Below are 16,599 nucleotides of genomic sequence, written 5' to 3' on the forward strand. Positions count from 1 at the left end.
GCTAGATACACCCCCGGAGTCCCGACGAAAATGCAGTCCACGGACTGATACTCCGAATATCCGACGCTAACTTTCCAACTCCAAACAGTACAAGGCAGTAAAGCAAAAAGGGTCGATGTTGGCAATCACTTTCCACTGTTAGTTTTTAATTCAGCTTCTGTTTTATTTTATTAAGATGAACCTTGTCTTCTCTTCGGAACTTCCAATGCAATTTCTTCTTTTCAAGACCTTTGGCCTTTTTGTTTCTTCACTTGTAATGGTAGAGCACGTGAAGGTCGTCCGTCTCTTCATTGCTAAGTATCTTTTTGCATCTGTGGGTTAGATCTCTGTCTTGTTACAGCTTCTCTTATGCCGAGATTCACTGTTTTTGTGTTTCCTTATTTTCTTTTTTCTTTTCAGGTAATGGCTTTCTAACTGGATGTATTTCTTCTATGTTTTTGGTTAATTTGTTAAATTGGTTGTTATTCTATTATCTATAGCTCAAGATATGGCTGTTCTTCCAATTGTACATTGTGTGTCTCTCCAAGCTGTACCTGATTTTCGTATTTTTCTCAACCAGATTGCAAAGCCACATTTTGTGTTTCGTTCAATAAATTTTATTTCGTGGATTTTGAAAGTTTAGTTTCTGTTGTTTTTATTCTCTACCACTGTTAAGTGGGTCTGATTCCACTTATATATTTTGTTTTTATAGCTTGTGGTTCTCATGCCTGTTTTTGCCTTATTTTTTTATACTCAGATACCTTTTTTTTTTTTTTTTTTTTAATCGAAAGTGAAGAGAGAAGAGAGGAATTCTAGCTCTTGGGCAGGAGAGAAAAGAGTAATTCTATCTCTTGGAAGAGAGAAAAGAAGAAACCAATAGAGAGAAGGAAGAGGAAAAGAGAGAGAGGTGAATGGATGAATTTGAGCCAAGAGGAAGAGGCTTGAATACTCTACCCCATGTCTAGAGGTTGTATTTGTAGTTGTGTGAAGGTTTTTACAATGACTACATTGTCCTTAGGTGTAGAGCCATAAAAGAGGGCCTACACCTAAAAATTATCCACTTGTAGAGCCACAAAAGAGGGCCTACACGTGAGCGGGAGTGTTAAGGAAAAGTCCCACATGGATTAGTGAGTACAAAGATCTTGGGTTTATTAGTTGAGAAAGAGATTTCCTAAGTTAACTAGTTATTTTGGGCCTTGGATCCAACTTTATACTTTGTTTTGATATCCCTGTTATTATTTCTGCTCTTCTTATTTTTCAAAGTACTTCGAGAGTTTGTTTCTATTACTACTATGGCTATTGTTATTATTATTACTATTATAGTTTTTCTTATTAAAGACATTGTTTTGAATACTAGCCTGTTATGCAAATCAGACGTACAATGAACAGTGACACGTGAGTATATGTAACCAGTTACAGCTAATGTTACAAAGAAATGTTACATGGAAGCCTTGTAATCTATTGTCTTCTCTTTCAGACTGTTTTGTTTTTCAAGCTTGTTAACTATGAAGTAACAGGTTTGGGTTCAATCCTGATGCTGTGATGGTTGGTCTGCTTAGTATATTCTGACAATTTATGTACTTATCAAGGAAAAAAGTAACTCAACTTCAGGGTACTGCCAACATTATTATCTACTTTATTTTACCATTGGGAAGTTCTATGTGGAAGTTACATTAATGTCCTATGTGAAATTAGTGCATCGTTTCTTGTTTCTGTTTGACTGAATAATATTCTTTCCTAAAATGCTTTTTTCAATTAATGTTTGTTTATTTTTGACAGCTTTTAAATGGAAGGGTCAAGTTCAAGAGGGATCCATGGTTCAGAGAGAACACTACCAAATTATAGGCTGGGAAAGACCCTTGGAATTGGATCATTTGGTAAAGTGAAACTAGCACATCATATTTTGACAGGGAATAAAGTAGCCATTAAAATCTTCAATCGTCATATGTTAAATGAAAGAGAAGCAGAAAGAGGTACTACTAGAACTTGAGTGAGAAACAGACTACAAAAAGCTGTTGATGTTAAAGTGTATATATATGCATTTGCGTGTTTTTGTAGATAAATCTAATCGAAGAAGTATGTTTAATTTGACAGCACAGAAGGAAATTAAAATACTTCGGTTGTTTGTTCATCCTCACATTATTCACCTCTATGAAGTAGTGGAGACCCATTCAAATATATATGTTGTCATGGAATACATGAATCGTGGGGAGTTATTTGATTATATAACAGAAAAGGGTTGACTCAAGGAGGATGAGGCTCGCTTCTTCTTTCAGCAAGTTGTTGGAGTTTCCTGCTAGTATTGTCTTTTATTACTTCAAACCTAACTCTAATATTTTGTTAATTCAAACTTCTCAAAATTGCCTTAAATGGGGAATAATACTCTTTTGTTTTACTGGTAGTGCAGATTATTTCTGGTGTGGAATTTTGCCATCAGAATATGGTGGCTCATCGTGACCTCAAGCCTGAAAATCTTCTTCTGGATTCAGAAGGACATGTAAAAATTGCAGACTTTGGTCTTGGCAATGTCATGCGTGATGGTCATTTTCTCAAGACCAGTTGTGGAAGCCCGAATTATGCTGCACCAGAGGTACAATTAACTAGCTTACATCAGGGAACCTGGTAATGAATTCTTTCCGTAAATTATTTAATGTGGATCTGTCACTTTCAGGTTATTTCTGGTCAACTATATGCAGGCCCTGAAGTCGACATTTGGAGCTGTGGTGTCATCTTGTATGCTCTTCTTTGTGGAAGGCTTCCTTTTGATGTGGATAATATACTTAATTTGTACAAGAAAATTAAGGTCAGGGAACCTTCAATTTGTTGAAATTTTAGTTCAAGATCTCTGTGGTGAAATGGCCTTCCTTGTGTACCAGAGTGGGATATACACGCTTCCTGGTTATCTGTCTCCTGGTGCGAGGGACTTGATCAGTCGTATCCTTGTTGTTGATCCTATAAAGCGAATAACAATTCCGATGATTCGTCAGCATCTATGGTTTCAGGAACATCTTCCACGCTACTTAGCTGTGCCTGCAGTTGATGCAATTCAAATGGTGAAAAAAGCAAGTGACTCCAGCAAGATTCCTTCATTTTGTATGCAAATGAATTTGTTTTCATTTTCCTTTGTAGGGGATTACTGTTGTAACACAGTGTTGATTTTGTGAACAATTATGGAACTCGGCTAGTTATAACTGCTGAAAATTTAGAATCTGAAATAGTCCCTTAGTCTTGGTGTTTTTTAGCGATGGCTAGTTTTTAAGTATTATGCTATCAGTTGTAAAAGCTTCTATTGGCCTAGACTTGCCACAGTAATTAGGTATAGCTTTGGTTTATTGAATAGAAACAAGTGATGGTGTTTTTCGTGATTTTACTGAAAATCAAATGGGAGGTTTGTTTGTGAATCTCTTCACTATAAAAATCAAGTCATCTCCCTTATGCTTTACTTGAACTGCCATAAAATTGCAAAGCAATGGAATCCCATTTCAGTTTACATTGCTATTATGATAGTTTGGCTAAATTTAGTGAATCATATGATAGAATAGCAAGTTAGGCTGCTTAGTTGCTGATGATTTCATTACTTGTTTCTGTTCTAGAAGATCGATGGGGAAATTCTTCGAGTGGTGGTTGACATTGGTTTTGACCGTAGCCAGGTGATTGAGTCCCTTCAGAATAAATTGGAGAATCAGGTGCAGCTCCCCCTATTTTAACTTTACTGCCTATTTTCTTCAGTGATGTGTCAGTAAAGCCAGTATTGTGAAATTTACAGGCTACTGTAACTTATTATCTGTTGTGGGACAACCGGTTTCATTTTTCAAGTGGCTTCCTCAGAGCCGAATTTGAAGATTCTTCTGTGAGTATCCAATTGGTTTGTTTCCTTCATATTCAAAGGCGAGATATGTTCCATGGTCAAGTATCTCCATTTGATGATCATCAATGTCTGCAGTTAATAACTTCATCGCAGTACAATCTGTTTTAATATTTGTCCACAATTTGTTGTGAATTAACATATCTCTTCAATGACCCGTTCTAATCTGCACATTTCATGATTGTATCATCGAAGTAGGAAATGTTAATTTTCTCTATCAGTTATTTCTGAGAAATCTTTTGTCTTCTATATGCAGTTAAATAACTTGACTCCATCCATCACAAGCCATAGTTCAGAGAGGCATGGCTTTGTTGATTATCAGGATAAATGTTCAAGTTCAATCCTTCAAGCTGAAGAAAAGTGGGCCCTTGGGCTTCAGGTAACATTATCTTCTTCCTTTAGAAGGATTGGTTTGATCGCTTTTCAACTTCTTTTTTAATTTTTTAATTTTTTTTTTTTTTTTTTTTGGCCAGTCTCAAGCTCCTCCTTGCGAGATAATGACTGAAGTCTTGAAAGCTCTGCAGAGTTTAAATGTATGCTGGAAGAAAATAGGACACTATACCATGAAATGCAAATGGTTACGACAGATTCCTCTACACAATGGTCAAATACTGAAGGACGAAGCAGCTGTCTTTGAGGACAGCAAACCTTGTATTCTGTCAAATACTACTGTTAAATTTGAGATACAGGTAAAACTTACTTCTTCACTTGGTCTTGGTGAACTCACAAAGAAACAAAAGAAAAAGGGCTTTTTTTATCTGAGATCCATTTAGATGGTTCTGATATGTAGCTGACTTTTGAGTAGTCTCCATAGTCCTCTCTAATTTTTATGCATAAATTAATCTGGCAGCTTTACAAGGCCATGGATGAGAATTATCTCCTTGATCTCCAGAGGCTAAATGGATCACCCCTTCTCTTCCTGGAAATGTGTGCTGCGTTTCTGGCTCAGCTTCAGCTCATTTGATGAGATTCTTATATCTACGATTGTAAGATGATTTGAAGCAGTTTGGCTCTCTATGCTATTGGAGATATACCTCTACTCCACTTTTGGGTATCGTGAAGAGGTATGGAACAATCTATCTCCCTCACCCCTTTTTTGGGTGAGTCGGTTTGCAAATTTCCTCCAGCTTCAGTATCTAACATAGCCTCAAAGCTTGGATGGCATCCAGTATAGAATCTCTGGATATGAAACAAATGAAACTGTATTTGTCAATAAGTGAATCAACAATTCTTCTGATAGAAAAAAAACCAACAATAAAGGTCATAAAAACTTCTCTCCCAGAGGAAATGGATAGACAATCTATCTATCTCACCTTTTCTTGAACAGTTAGGGTGAGTCAATTCACAAATTTTCTCCAACTTCAGTGTCTGAGCACAGACACGATGTTGTATAAAAAAGTTTTAGATATCAACAAAACAGAAAATAAGAACGATTTTAGTAACAACAGAGACATTTTGTTAGGTTATTTGATGACCACATTGAAAAGTGTCAAGTGTAGAAACTCCCCCATAAGCAGAAAGGTTACTTGGGGAGGTTACAAAATAAAGCAGTTCATAATTCAAAACTGATGAAAAAGAAAGAACACCCACTCTAAAGCTTCAGAGAGACTAAACCCAAGTGATGATCTGATTTTGAAGATAAAAATAAAAGGAAAATAAAGATCGGCAATGGTGGGTTTGTTTTATTAAGTGAAAAACAAAGATTACAACACAGAAGCGGAATTAAGAAAACTAAAGAAACATAAATTATGTAAATTAATTTTTACTGAAAAAGGATATTTTGCCTTCAGACACATTTTGGCTACCATCTTCGCAATCCAAACCCTGCGGTTAATCAAACCATTTTCACTGGCTCTCGAAATTCAAAAAGAATTCACTCAGACAGCGCACGTATCAGCAGCAAATAAACAGAGAAACTCCGCACATGATACGCACAAAATTCCTCATGACATACCTCTTGTGGAGCTTCGGGTGATAGGAGCTGTTTCTGCAAGCGAGTGACATCAGGAGGTTCAAGCGCCGAACGAACGGATAAGTGTCACGCATTAGATGCACGCCTCATTACAAGGAACGAGTAGAGCTCCGGCGGAGACACCACCAAAGACGCCTTCAGCAAGAAGCCGCTTACCATTGTTCTAGACCAATCGCAACAGCTAAAATCTGCAGTTGCAGCGTCGATTTCAGACTGAAATCCATGAAGAAAAAGAGGAACCTGTCCTCCTCGGCAAAACGATAAATAGCGTGCTAGAGGCAAGTTATTTAGTGAATTTACTTAAATACCTTTAACCTAACCCTTGCTGAACCGTACTGGTCGAATCCCGCGGTTAGATTTCGAGTCCAACACTACGGCTTTCTTCTTCAGTCAAGATCCACGGTTGAGATTGTTTAATTTTCATGAAAGAGATAGCACTAGAAGGCCCCAAGTACTGGGTCCCACTGCTTTTAACTTGTTTTCTTAGCGTAGAAGTCTTGCAGATCCGTCAACCTTTTTGACCGCAAAAATCTGCCAAAAGTCTTCCACGTGGCACATTATTCGCGTCGTCGACGAGGCTACAAGCCTACAAAGCAGGGAATGATCGTTTCGTAGCGATAAATACGCAGGGAAGAAATGAGATCGAAGAGCCAAAGCGCCATTCCTCTACTTTTGCTTGTCCTGGGCACTCTGAACTTTCGGTTCGGGATTTCAGCAGAGGGTTTGGGAGTTAAGGAGATGACGACGCTCGGAGGGGTCCGTGAGAGTCCTGTGGAGAACAGTCTGGATATCGATCAGCTCGCTCGATTCGCCGTGGAAGAGCACAACAAGAAGGAGGTACACGTTTCTTGTTCCTTTTTTAGGAATTATAGATGGAGATATGTTGAAGGTCTGATTTTATTTGAATTATTCGAAATAAAAATCCGATCTTTTGTCTTCTAAAATTCTTTTTTTAGGAACTCGCCGCGGGATCTCTGTTTTTTAGGGATTTCAGAATTAATGTGTTCTTTTTTTTGTTCTGATGTTATGCGCCTAATTTTGTTTCGTTTTAGTGTTCTCGTTTTTTTCTTTCTTGCGTCTCTTTTGGTTAATTGTGTGGGGGTTTAGTGCGATTGGCGTTGCATCCGTGGCAGAAGATATCTTCTCGAATAGAGATAAAACGTTGTTTGTTATCTGGAATCAAAGTTCGCAGGATGGGGAAGGGGGAGAGAGAAGCATGTAAATGTTGTGGTTTTACTCTCTCTCTCTCTCTCTCTCTCTCTCTCTCTCTGAGATTGCTGCAGTGGGGTTGACGGTGTTGATTGATTTGCTGGAGACGTTTATTTTTTATTTTTTCTTTAAACAGATTATTTTTCGGTGGGTCATATAACCAAATTCTTTTTCTTTTGGTGTTAATGGAATTGTTTCTCTGGTGCACAGAATGCTCTTCTTGAATTTGCTAGAGTGGTGAAGGCTAAAGAGCAAGTAGTTGCCGGTACTCTCCACCACCTCACTCTCGAGGTAATTGATGCTGGCAAGAAGAAGCTTTACGAAGCCAAAGTTTGGGTGAAACCTTGGATGGACTTCAAGCAATTGCAGGAGTTCAAGCCTGTTGGCGATAGCTCAGTTACCCCTGCTGATCTGGGGGTTAAGCAAGGTAACATTGTTTTATTCAACTTAAACACTGTAGAAATTGGTGCTTTTGTTACTAGAGTGAGCAGCTTTTTATTAGTGCTATCGAGTAATCAATTCTTGCCCGTCGTTAATGAAGTTAGTCTAAATCTTGCATAAACATGTTTGGAAAAACGTAGAAGACGGTAGTGAGTGAATAGATCTCTCATGATTATTTGCAGCAAACCATGGGCTATAGAGTTCATCTTTGATTTTTATTTTTATTTTCTCCTCTTCCTTGTATTCTTCCATTCTAGTACACGTCTCTCAAATCAGGAATGTTACTTCTTTCTTGTCATTGTGGGGCAGGGCTGAGAAAAGCAGAGACAATTGAAAACCTACTCCCAGTGGAAATAATTTTTTAAAACATTTTTGGCTTACAATGATCTACTGTCAAGGGAGAAACACAGACTATGAATCTGAAAATAGAGGATTGTCACATTCTTGCATACTGAGGTCTTCAATTAACAAACACGAAACCACAAAACAACTACGATAATGTAGTGAAATTAGCTTGAGAGACTGTTCAATCTTTATGAATCAAAATTTTGTGCTTAAGAGGAGCAGTAAACATTTGCAAACTGTAAAAATGTTAACTAGTGCTTACTGGTCATGCAAAATTAGACGACCATGGAGGTAGCTGGCAAACTATACCAGCACATGATCCTGTTATCCAGGATGCAGCTAACCATGCTATAAAGACCATCCAGCAGAGGTCCAACTCACTGGCCCCCTATGAACTATTGGAGATCATTCATTCAAGGGCTCAGGTGGGTTTGCTCATATACAAAATTATGCCCGTTCCCAGCTTTCCGCGTGATATTGATGATTTTGTTGATGACTCAGGTGATTGAAGGCGCAGCCAAGTTTGATTTGCTTCTCAAGGCGAAAAGGGGGAGCAAGGAGGAGAAGTTCAAGGTGGAAGTACATAAGAATTCGGAAGGGACTTTTCGTTTGAATGATATTGCAGCAGCATGAATAGCTAGATCCATAGCAGCGTAAATAAGCGTCCCTGTATGTTATTTTGCTACAGTGTTGGTTTAAACTACTACTTACTGTCTGAAAAAATAATAGTACACCATCTTGACCTGTTAGTTTTAGATTACTATGGAATGTGGACCAATCAAAACTGTCCGCGTGGGTGGATAAAAGAAGAAAATGGAGGGGAAAACGATTCGTGCAGATAAGACGCAATTGATTGCTTCGAAGCCAATCGGGAATCCTAATAAATTATATTCGTGTAAATTAATTTTATTAGAGGAATAAGTCTAAAAATAATTAAAACGGTAACGATGACTAAGAATGATAAAAGTGAAATGCTAATAAAAAGATCAAGAGTTGAAATGAATACACTTTAAGATGTAATGAAAAAAAAAAAAAAAAAAACAGAACATAGAAGAGGTTTAGGGTTTGGACGGCTCACATGGCTTTGAAATCAACGGGCTCCACTGGTAATTCTGAAGTTAAATTGACTCGTAGTAAAACCGAACAATTACTTTTTCTAACCTTCGATCTGGGTTGTATGAAAGAAAACAATTGTTCACTCCTTGGCCTCTCTGTCTGTGTTCAATGGGGAGAGTCGTGACAGGCTGATATTCCCGGCCATATCCACTTGAACACTGCGGATATGCATGTCGAGACGGTGTGAAAATTCCAAATGTAAGATTTGTTTTCGTTAGTAGTGAAGAGCAATATATTTTACAGAATCTAAAAGGCTGAACAATTCCATCCCTCAAAGGAACGGATTCTGTGTTCTATTTGTGTTTTCCTACTATCACAACTAAACTAGCAAATCTATACTAATTCACTAAATGGGCTTGCAGAGACGCTGATCATCCTTCCTCATCATAATCCTCCTCATCTTCATCTAATCTTCTATTTAGTTGAGCAAACTGCACGGGATCAATGGCCATGTCCGACCAGCCAGGATACTCCTCATGCTTTGCCTCGGCTTTTGGGGGAGGCAGCCCCTCATGCTTTACCTCAAGTTTTGGGGGAGGCCCAGCTGAGGCAGCCGTTGTGTCCCCATTTTCATCTAAACCCACATTCAGATCAAAATTTCGCGTAAGCGCAGTGGAACTACTACTGACTGTGTTTTCCTTCGCCTCCTTTGACTCAGACCCATCATCTAGCCTTTCTGATTTCGGGTTCAGCTTTTCCTGGTGCTGAGGAGAAATGTCAGGATCATCTACACATTTTTCATACTGAGCATGATCCCTCTCCGCTTCATACTGTGCATGATCCCTCTCAGCTGCTCGACCTCGTCCCCGTCCCCTCCCCCTGCCTCGCCCTCGTCCCCTTCCACTAGTATTGTGGGCTACCTCATGCTGCAAAAAACAGTGACAAAACTTCTTTAGAGAGTTGACAAAATATTCAAGAGAAACACTGCAAATTGGATGATCGTGCCAATTTCCAGCATTGGAGTTTTGAACAAACAAATGACAAATAACTGCAAATTCACTAAACTCTTACAGTCCTGCTTCTCTTTAACTCTTCATCGCTATCATCCTCCTCATCTGCCGCTTTCCTGTAGGTTAAAAGAGAAGATTGCATTATTCAGACAATGCACCAATTCCGATATCTAAACGATGAAAGTAGCCATTGTTCTTAATGTGGGAATCAACAATGAGCAAACCTTCTCTTTGATATAGACCTACTATCTTCTCCAGCAGCATCGGAACCACCCAAATCAGGAACTTTATTCACAGTTTCCCTCAGAAAATCAAAGACATTGAAGCTTTGAACACACTGCTTTCTGGAGTGAATATTGAGCAAAAAAAAGTCAACCATAAACATCCCATTCAAGGTGTCTCAATTATTGAAATTTGTAATGCTGTAAAATGACATTTCTTACATGCTACAGAAATTGAAATACATGAAATTCTGACCCAATAGTAATTGCTCACTTACAGATGTAAAGCACTCACTGTCTTTGCACCTCTTTGGAGGGTTACCTCATAGGTCCTATGCAATAAATCTTGAAGAAACAACTCGAGTGACTTAGCTGCAACAACATACGAGGACAGAATTAAATGCTACAGTGTAGGAATGAGATAGTTAAAAAGGTCAGATTTGACTAATTAAATTGATGCCACCAGCATTTAGAATTACTAATTCCTTAACAAATATGTCCACTTTGAAGACCTGAAATAACTATGTTAGAAAAATATTAGAAGATTTGCAACTACTCACAAACTAAAAGAGGGACAGCCATCGCAATCTTTCCAACGTCTTCATCTGCTTGCATAATCTTCTTAATCCGGGACTGCAATAAGGACAGGAAATATGAGACAAGTAATAGATAGAATCAAGACCGATGAGATCAAATAGTTGTCCCAGTGCTAACAAAAAAATATAAAAAATAAATAAAAATTAGTAGACAGGAAAGAAATGTAGGATCATAACTCATAAGCCCAATAAAAAAACAAAGCACATAGAAAATACCGAAAGGTCAAATTAGGGAAATGTAACAACAAGACCACACATGGAAAAACATTCATCACTTCAATGTCATCAAATTTTGTTTCAAACAAGAAAATAACAGAAGCGAGTTTACAGAAAAAGAGCACAACAAGTTATTGTTTTAACCATCAACATGACAGAAGTTGGATCATGGTCACTATTTTTCAGGATCTGTTTTTTATTATTAGTATATGCTCGGAAGCTCCTGAGTCAATTATCTAAGATGAAGACAAAAAAGAGGCAGAGATCATACCTGAAGCAGTAATGGCAGCAGTCGTGGAAGAAGATGCAGGAGAAGATACCATTAGAGTCTTCATTCTTTGCAATAATTCATAATCTTCACCGGTATATAGTCTTCTTGCATTTGAGTGAGTCAGGTTTGTCTTCATTTTTTCATTATGAACCGAGGCCCGGTTGGCAGTGGCCCAGGTTTATCATGCAACTTCCAACAGGTTTTCACTAAATGATTTTGTGCACTACAATGAGTGCAGACCCGGTTATTAGACCTCGAAGAACCAAAGCCAATCCTACCACCTCTTGCTCGACCTCCTATATAATTTCTACCGCACCCTCTAGTGGTAGAAGGCGTACCCCTGTTACCTAAGTACATAGCAGATGACACACCGGTGTGAGAGGCAGAAGAATGGTCCGGTATCCGAAGTAAAGTGGCACTTATGTTATCAAATGATGGCAATGTCGAGGAACTGAGTAGTTGCATTTTGCGACCTCAAGGTATAGCTTGATATTTTCTAAATAGATAGCAACTGCTAAGGCTTCCTGCTGCTTTTCTTGAACCGATATATTAGTGGAGTAGAGCTGAGCAATTTTCCACTCCTCAATCAGCCCCCGAAAACGTGCCAAGAACTCGTGTAGGTTGTCCCTTGTTTTGTATTGAACATGTTTTGAATAACATCATACAATTTATAGAGGTTCTTTGTGCTTGAGTACAATTTCACACGTGTCCCATATCTGTTTGGCCGTCTCAAGGTGGACCACATTAGTGGCCACATGCTTCTCTATGCTATTTATCAACCCACTAATCACCAATGTATCATTCATCAACCACTTAATATAGGAGTTGTCCTCCTCATAAATAAGTGGAGCTGATTTGGTGAGATGTCCTTGAAGGTCCCATATAATGAAAAACCTTCTAACCGACTGTGAACAACTCAAGTAATTAGATAACCCTCTAAAGGGTATAGTGGTAATCTTGAGAAGATCACTCTTACTCCCCATGTGATCTTCAACCATTAGGAATGAAACCAAAAGCAATTTTCTTATATAAGAATTGTAATCCGAGAGTCAACAACTGAATAAGACTTATAAGACTTTGCAAGTTCATGAGTTAATGCTCCTCAGACATAGGTAATAGAAGCACCTTGAACCAACCTTGAACCAGACAATAAGGCAACCAAATTATGAACTAACCCAAGAGAAGGAGAACCAACTTGGGAAGGAGAGGAGAGCTAACCAACTCGGGTTGAACCAACTTGGGAAAGAGAGGAGAGCTAACCCAAAAAACAACACGTGATCTTTGCAGCAACTAATCAACCACTCAAGGAGGAAAGTACATGTTGGCCGAGATCAACAATAGGTCAGTCATGTAATTGCTTTTTCACTTAGGAAAAAATATTCATCAAGAGATCAAATCAAGTAAGATCTTACTTTAATCAACCACTTCCAAAAATAGAATAGGAAACCTTCCTTTAGTGTCTTAGGTGCCACTTCAGCAAATCAATCTTAATCCTTGACTTGACTTAAATATTTTAGGCAAGGAGATAATTAAGTAAAACAATCAGTAATCGTACCAAAGGAAAGATCTCGGATAGCTTGGAAATTTCCAAAGAAGGAAACTTTCCTTCTAGTGAGTTGGCGCCTACCACTAACCCAAAAAACCAGCTCTACTGCCTTTTTTTCTCTTGAATCTTTTGGGTAAGCCAATCTAGTTCCTTCCTTACGTGGGATACAAATCAATGAGAAGATCAAATAGCATATCCTCTAAAGGGAAAAAAGAAAATTTTCGGCACTTAACCAAGAACTCTTTTTCACGGGTTCAAACTGTACCTTCTTCATCTTATCAACTTAACACCAAAAAAGAAGAATCTTGATAACTTTTACTCACATATGCTTGGCCTCATAAACAGCATCACAATCTCAATAAATCATTAATAACTAAGCATGGCTTCAATCAATAATACCATTATTCCATATAAACAAATTTATGCCAACTCGAGCAAGGAGCATGAAGTGATCATATCGAAAAATACATTATAGGCTGAAGTTATCATGAAGAGAACAATAATTCCAAAATTTCTTGAGCAAAGAATGCTGAAGAATCCCAACTTTCTGAGTCATGCACCAACAACCATCAAGAAGAAGTATTTATCTTTCACCGAGTAAAAGCACTTCTATTCCACCAAGAGGATTAATTCTTGCTCAACACTTTTATTCCACCGAGAGGATTGATTCTTGCTCAATACTACTATTCCATCGAGAAGATTAACATACCTTGATCATAAGCATCACCACTTCGGAATCCTAAATCAAATGCTCTGATACCATGTTAGATTTAGGATCCCATGTAACAAGTAATAACTAGAGAGAGAAAAGTTACAGGAAGAAGAGAGGAAGTGGAGAAGATGATTGAGTGAGAGAAGAGGGAAAGAGGATTAGGGTTAGGTCACGTACCTAATCCTCCCCCTTTCCATGTATTTATAATATTGCACAACTTACAAAGTAAATCAATACCCTAAGCGGGGTGGAAAAAAGACAAGAAATAAAGACATTTTACATCATTGCCAGTATACTTGGGTTACATCTTTCAACACTCTTAACTGGCTCTAAGTCGTTGCAAAAAACCACAAGTGGATAGAGCAGCAATCTATCATCATACAAGAATAGTTGACTAACAGTGACAAGCCACACCAAAAAACTTTGTTTAGCTGTGTGGCCTAAGATAAATTTAAAAGTGAGATGTCTTTCAAAAATACAAATTCCGTCTAATCGTCCATAACTGCACATAAGTGAGATTAAATCCCCAACCAATTACAGAAAAACAGCACAAACGAAACATAGAACTATAAAATTTATCCGGTTCTCCAAAATACTCCAGAAAAACCATAAGCTCAAGTCTCCTGATTCTAACCAAAACCCTAATCTCATGCGTCCAACTAACCTCTCAAAACCCTAAACCAAATAAAGTCAGAACAAGTTATTACCGAAATTTTATAATCTGGCATCAAATATCACCAAAAATCCATCGAAACGCACGAAAAAAGAAGCACCAGCAGGGATAAAATCAAAAGGAATAAAAAAGGAGGGAGAGAAACCCATTATCAACATACAGAAGTACTAGAAGAAAAAACTTACAGCCGGAAAACGGGTATCAAGCTTCTTCCTCATGCCGTCAGATTTCACCCATCGAAGTCACAACAACGTCAACCAAACTCCGATCTATTTAGCTACACTGACTCCCCTCGAAAACCGAGTTTAGATCGAAAGACGCGTACGGCGAACAATCGGCAACGAGCTTAAAGAGAGACGATTTCCCAACCAAACAAGAAACAAAAATCTCCGTTCCTCACCGCGGGCTTCGTTGAAACAACACAAAGAGGTGAAAAGGGCGGTTTAGGTTGGTTAGTTTACTGTCCAGCGACTCGCGACCGTTTGTTGCGTTCTCCGATTCAGCAAGAGTTATTATACTTTACAGTTATCTTGTTACTTGACCGATCCCTTTTAAATGGGCCCTCTAATCTCGACCTCTCGATCATGCTAGAGGTCATGATCGAACGGTCGAGACGAAAGTCGTAAGCTCAAGTTCACTCTGAGAGAGGAGAGAAGCGACGGAGGCGACGGAGCCGTGACGGCGGGGCCTTGGGCGGACGACGCTGCACAGGTGGCAGAGAGTAAAAGGAGGAACGATAAAATTCAATAATTTCGTGCAATTGATAGCAATAGACTGAGTCACAGGAAGGATTGGGTGGAGCGAGTCAAGCACAGTACGTGGGTACTTCAATCGTAGCTGAGAAAGAAACAAATCTTTAAAAAAGAAAAAGGAAAAGGAAAAAGAAGGTTGTACGTCGTTGTGAAAAACGGTCCGGGTTGGTCACCGCGGGTCCAGATGTTTGGACTCAGTGAGTTGTTTTAAAGAAAAAAATAGGAGAGCTGAGCCACCCCTCAACCCAACTCATCCTTTCCAAAATCTAGATTGATTCAATGAGTTAGAGAACACTGCACCTCCCTCTCTTATTTACAACATTCAATTGCCTTCAACACAATCTTATCTCTTGAGTTACACCAATTAAATATTCTTGTAACAAATTATTTCCAGCTCTTAGAGCTCTAAAATTTATGTCTCTACCTTTTTATTCCAAGTCAATTACTTTGAAGTTGGGTCTAAGACTCGTCTCAAAATGACTAACCAATTTAGGAACTTATTTTCCAACTAATAAACTTAAGATCTTTGTACTCACGAATCCATGTGGGATTATTCTTTGACACTCTCTCTCACGTGTAGGGCCTCTTTTGTGGTTCTACATGTGGATAATTTGGGTGGATGCTCTAATTGAATAGTAAAATTGGGTCCAAGGCTTATCCCTAAATGAATTAAAGAATAGTTCTACATAGATTAGTGAGTACAAAGAGGTTCCTAAGTTAACTAGTTATTTTGAGATGGGTCTTGGACCCAATGTCCCTTCATTTATTGGTAAAGTATATCTTCAGGAAAAAAACTTATTTGAGAAAAATGAAACCAAATTTTAGAGTGAGGTTTTTAGGCTGAGATTGGAACCTTCTTCATGCGGGTGGCAACTCTCTCTTTTTTCTCTTGCTGGGTTGTTAAAATATTTATATCATAGACATGAAAATTTAGTCATCCAACTCATAACTATGATCACTCATCTAAATTGCAATTATCAATGAATTGTTCGAGTTCATGACATCCATGCAATGCTTAAAGTCAAACACGTACCTTAGTTGATAACAGACAAATTAAAAAAATTGTTGCCATCTCTTATATCTTCTCCTCAATCTCCTTTCTAGTGTGAAGCTTGTCAATTTGGGAAGCTATAATAAATGTTTGATCTTGGTCGGAATTTTTTCCATTATTGGAGTTTTTCAATTGGTTGACTAGGATATATGGGATCCTTGTCCAACTCGTAGTATTAATGGGCATTATTATTTTCTTACCTTTATAGATGATTTTAATAGATTGATATGATTATAATTGTTGGTATCTCAAAGTGAAGTATTTGTTACATTCCAACATTTTTATGCTCTATAGTAAACTTTATGCATTTATACTCTATAGTAAAACAATATATATTCTTTGAAAATACTCTTTATTATTCATCTAGCTCACTAAATGATACCTTGAGTTTGGAGATGCCAATTCCCCTGCATGTAAATGCTATGGAGGATATAGATAATATAAAATTTTGAGAGTTTTGAAGCTCTTTCACAAGACACCTCTCTAATCTTTTCTTCAAAAAGTGAGTCCTCATCCCAACTCCCTGATTTACATTTATCCATCACCCGTAGGAAGGGAATTAGAAAATGTACTTGACATCCAATATCTTATTTTGTGTCAGTTGTTTAGTTTTCTCCTTCCTATAGAGGGTTCTTCACTAATCTTGAATCCACATATTATTCCTAAGAAATATGTTGATGGGGA

The 16,599-nt window shown here is 38.1% G+C and overlaps 3 protein-coding genes across 6 annotated transcripts; 2 read left to right on the forward strand and 1 right to left on the reverse strand.

Moving 5' to 3' along the window:
• Window positions 1-11: 11 nt before the first annotated feature.
• LOC137959237 (SNF1-related protein kinase catalytic subunit alpha KIN10-like) lies at window positions 12-4,808 on the forward strand. Of its 3 annotated transcripts, none has more exons than XM_068806610.1 (10): window positions 12-137; window positions 1,759-1,856; window positions 2,387-2,569; window positions 2,651-2,782; window positions 2,856-3,041; window positions 3,573-3,665; window positions 3,746-3,829; window positions 4,101-4,223; window positions 4,318-4,533; window positions 4,695-4,808. In XM_068806610.1, exons 1-10 carry the CDS (start codon window positions 116-118, stop codon window positions 4,806-4,808), a joined length of 1,251 nt encoding a protein of 416 aa, XP_068662711.1. In that variant the 5' UTR covers window positions 12-115. The 3 variants fall into 3 exon arrangements, with proteins under 3 accessions (XP_068662711.1, XP_068662712.1, XP_068662713.1); XM_068806611.1 differs by lacking the exon at window positions 12-137 and adding an exon at window positions 2,074-2,278 and having other exon boundaries at window positions 1,780-1,952; XM_068806612.1 differs by lacking the exon at window positions 12-137 and adding an exon at window positions 2,079-2,278 and having other exon boundaries at window positions 1,780-1,952.
• Window positions 4,809-6,422: 1,614 nt separating this feature from the next.
• LOC137958687 (cysteine proteinase inhibitor 6-like) lies at window positions 6,423-8,560 on the forward strand. Its single transcript, XM_068805777.1, has 4 exons — window positions 6,423-6,653; window positions 7,236-7,452; window positions 8,091-8,236; window positions 8,313-8,560. Exons 1-4 carry the CDS (start codon window positions 6,453-6,455, stop codon window positions 8,442-8,444), a joined length of 696 nt encoding a protein of 231 aa, XP_068661878.1. The 5' UTR covers window positions 6,423-6,452; the 3' UTR covers window positions 8,445-8,560.
• A 298-nt stretch (window positions 8,561-8,858) lies between these two features.
• Window positions 8,859-14,642, reverse strand: LOC137958686 (uncharacterized). 2 transcript variants are annotated; one of them, XM_068805776.1, is made up of 6 exons: window positions 14,298-14,642; window positions 10,659-10,731; window positions 10,377-10,470; window positions 10,102-10,221; window positions 9,939-9,993; window positions 8,859-9,793 (listed from the first exon to the last, which is right to left on the reverse strand). In XM_068805776.1, exons 1-6 carry the CDS (start codon window positions 14,328-14,330, stop codon window positions 9,299-9,301), a joined length of 870 nt encoding a protein of 289 aa, XP_068661877.1. In that variant the 5' UTR covers window positions 14,331-14,642; the 3' UTR covers window positions 8,859-9,298. The 2 variants fall into 2 exon arrangements, with proteins under 2 accessions (XP_068661877.1, XP_068661876.1); XM_068805775.1 differs by having other exon boundaries at window positions 9,933-9,993.
• Between the last annotated feature and the right edge of the window lie 1,957 nt (window positions 14,643-16,599).

Source organism: Aristolochia californica, unplaced genomic scaffold, assembly GCF_029961685.1.
Source record: "Aristolochia californica isolate CCGP_79_NKW_82.1479 unplaced genomic scaffold, dmAriCali1.0.hap1 SCAF_3, whole genome shotgun sequence".
Lineage (NCBI taxonomy): Eukaryota > Viridiplantae > Streptophyta > Magnoliopsida > Piperales > Aristolochiaceae > Aristolochia > Aristolochia californica.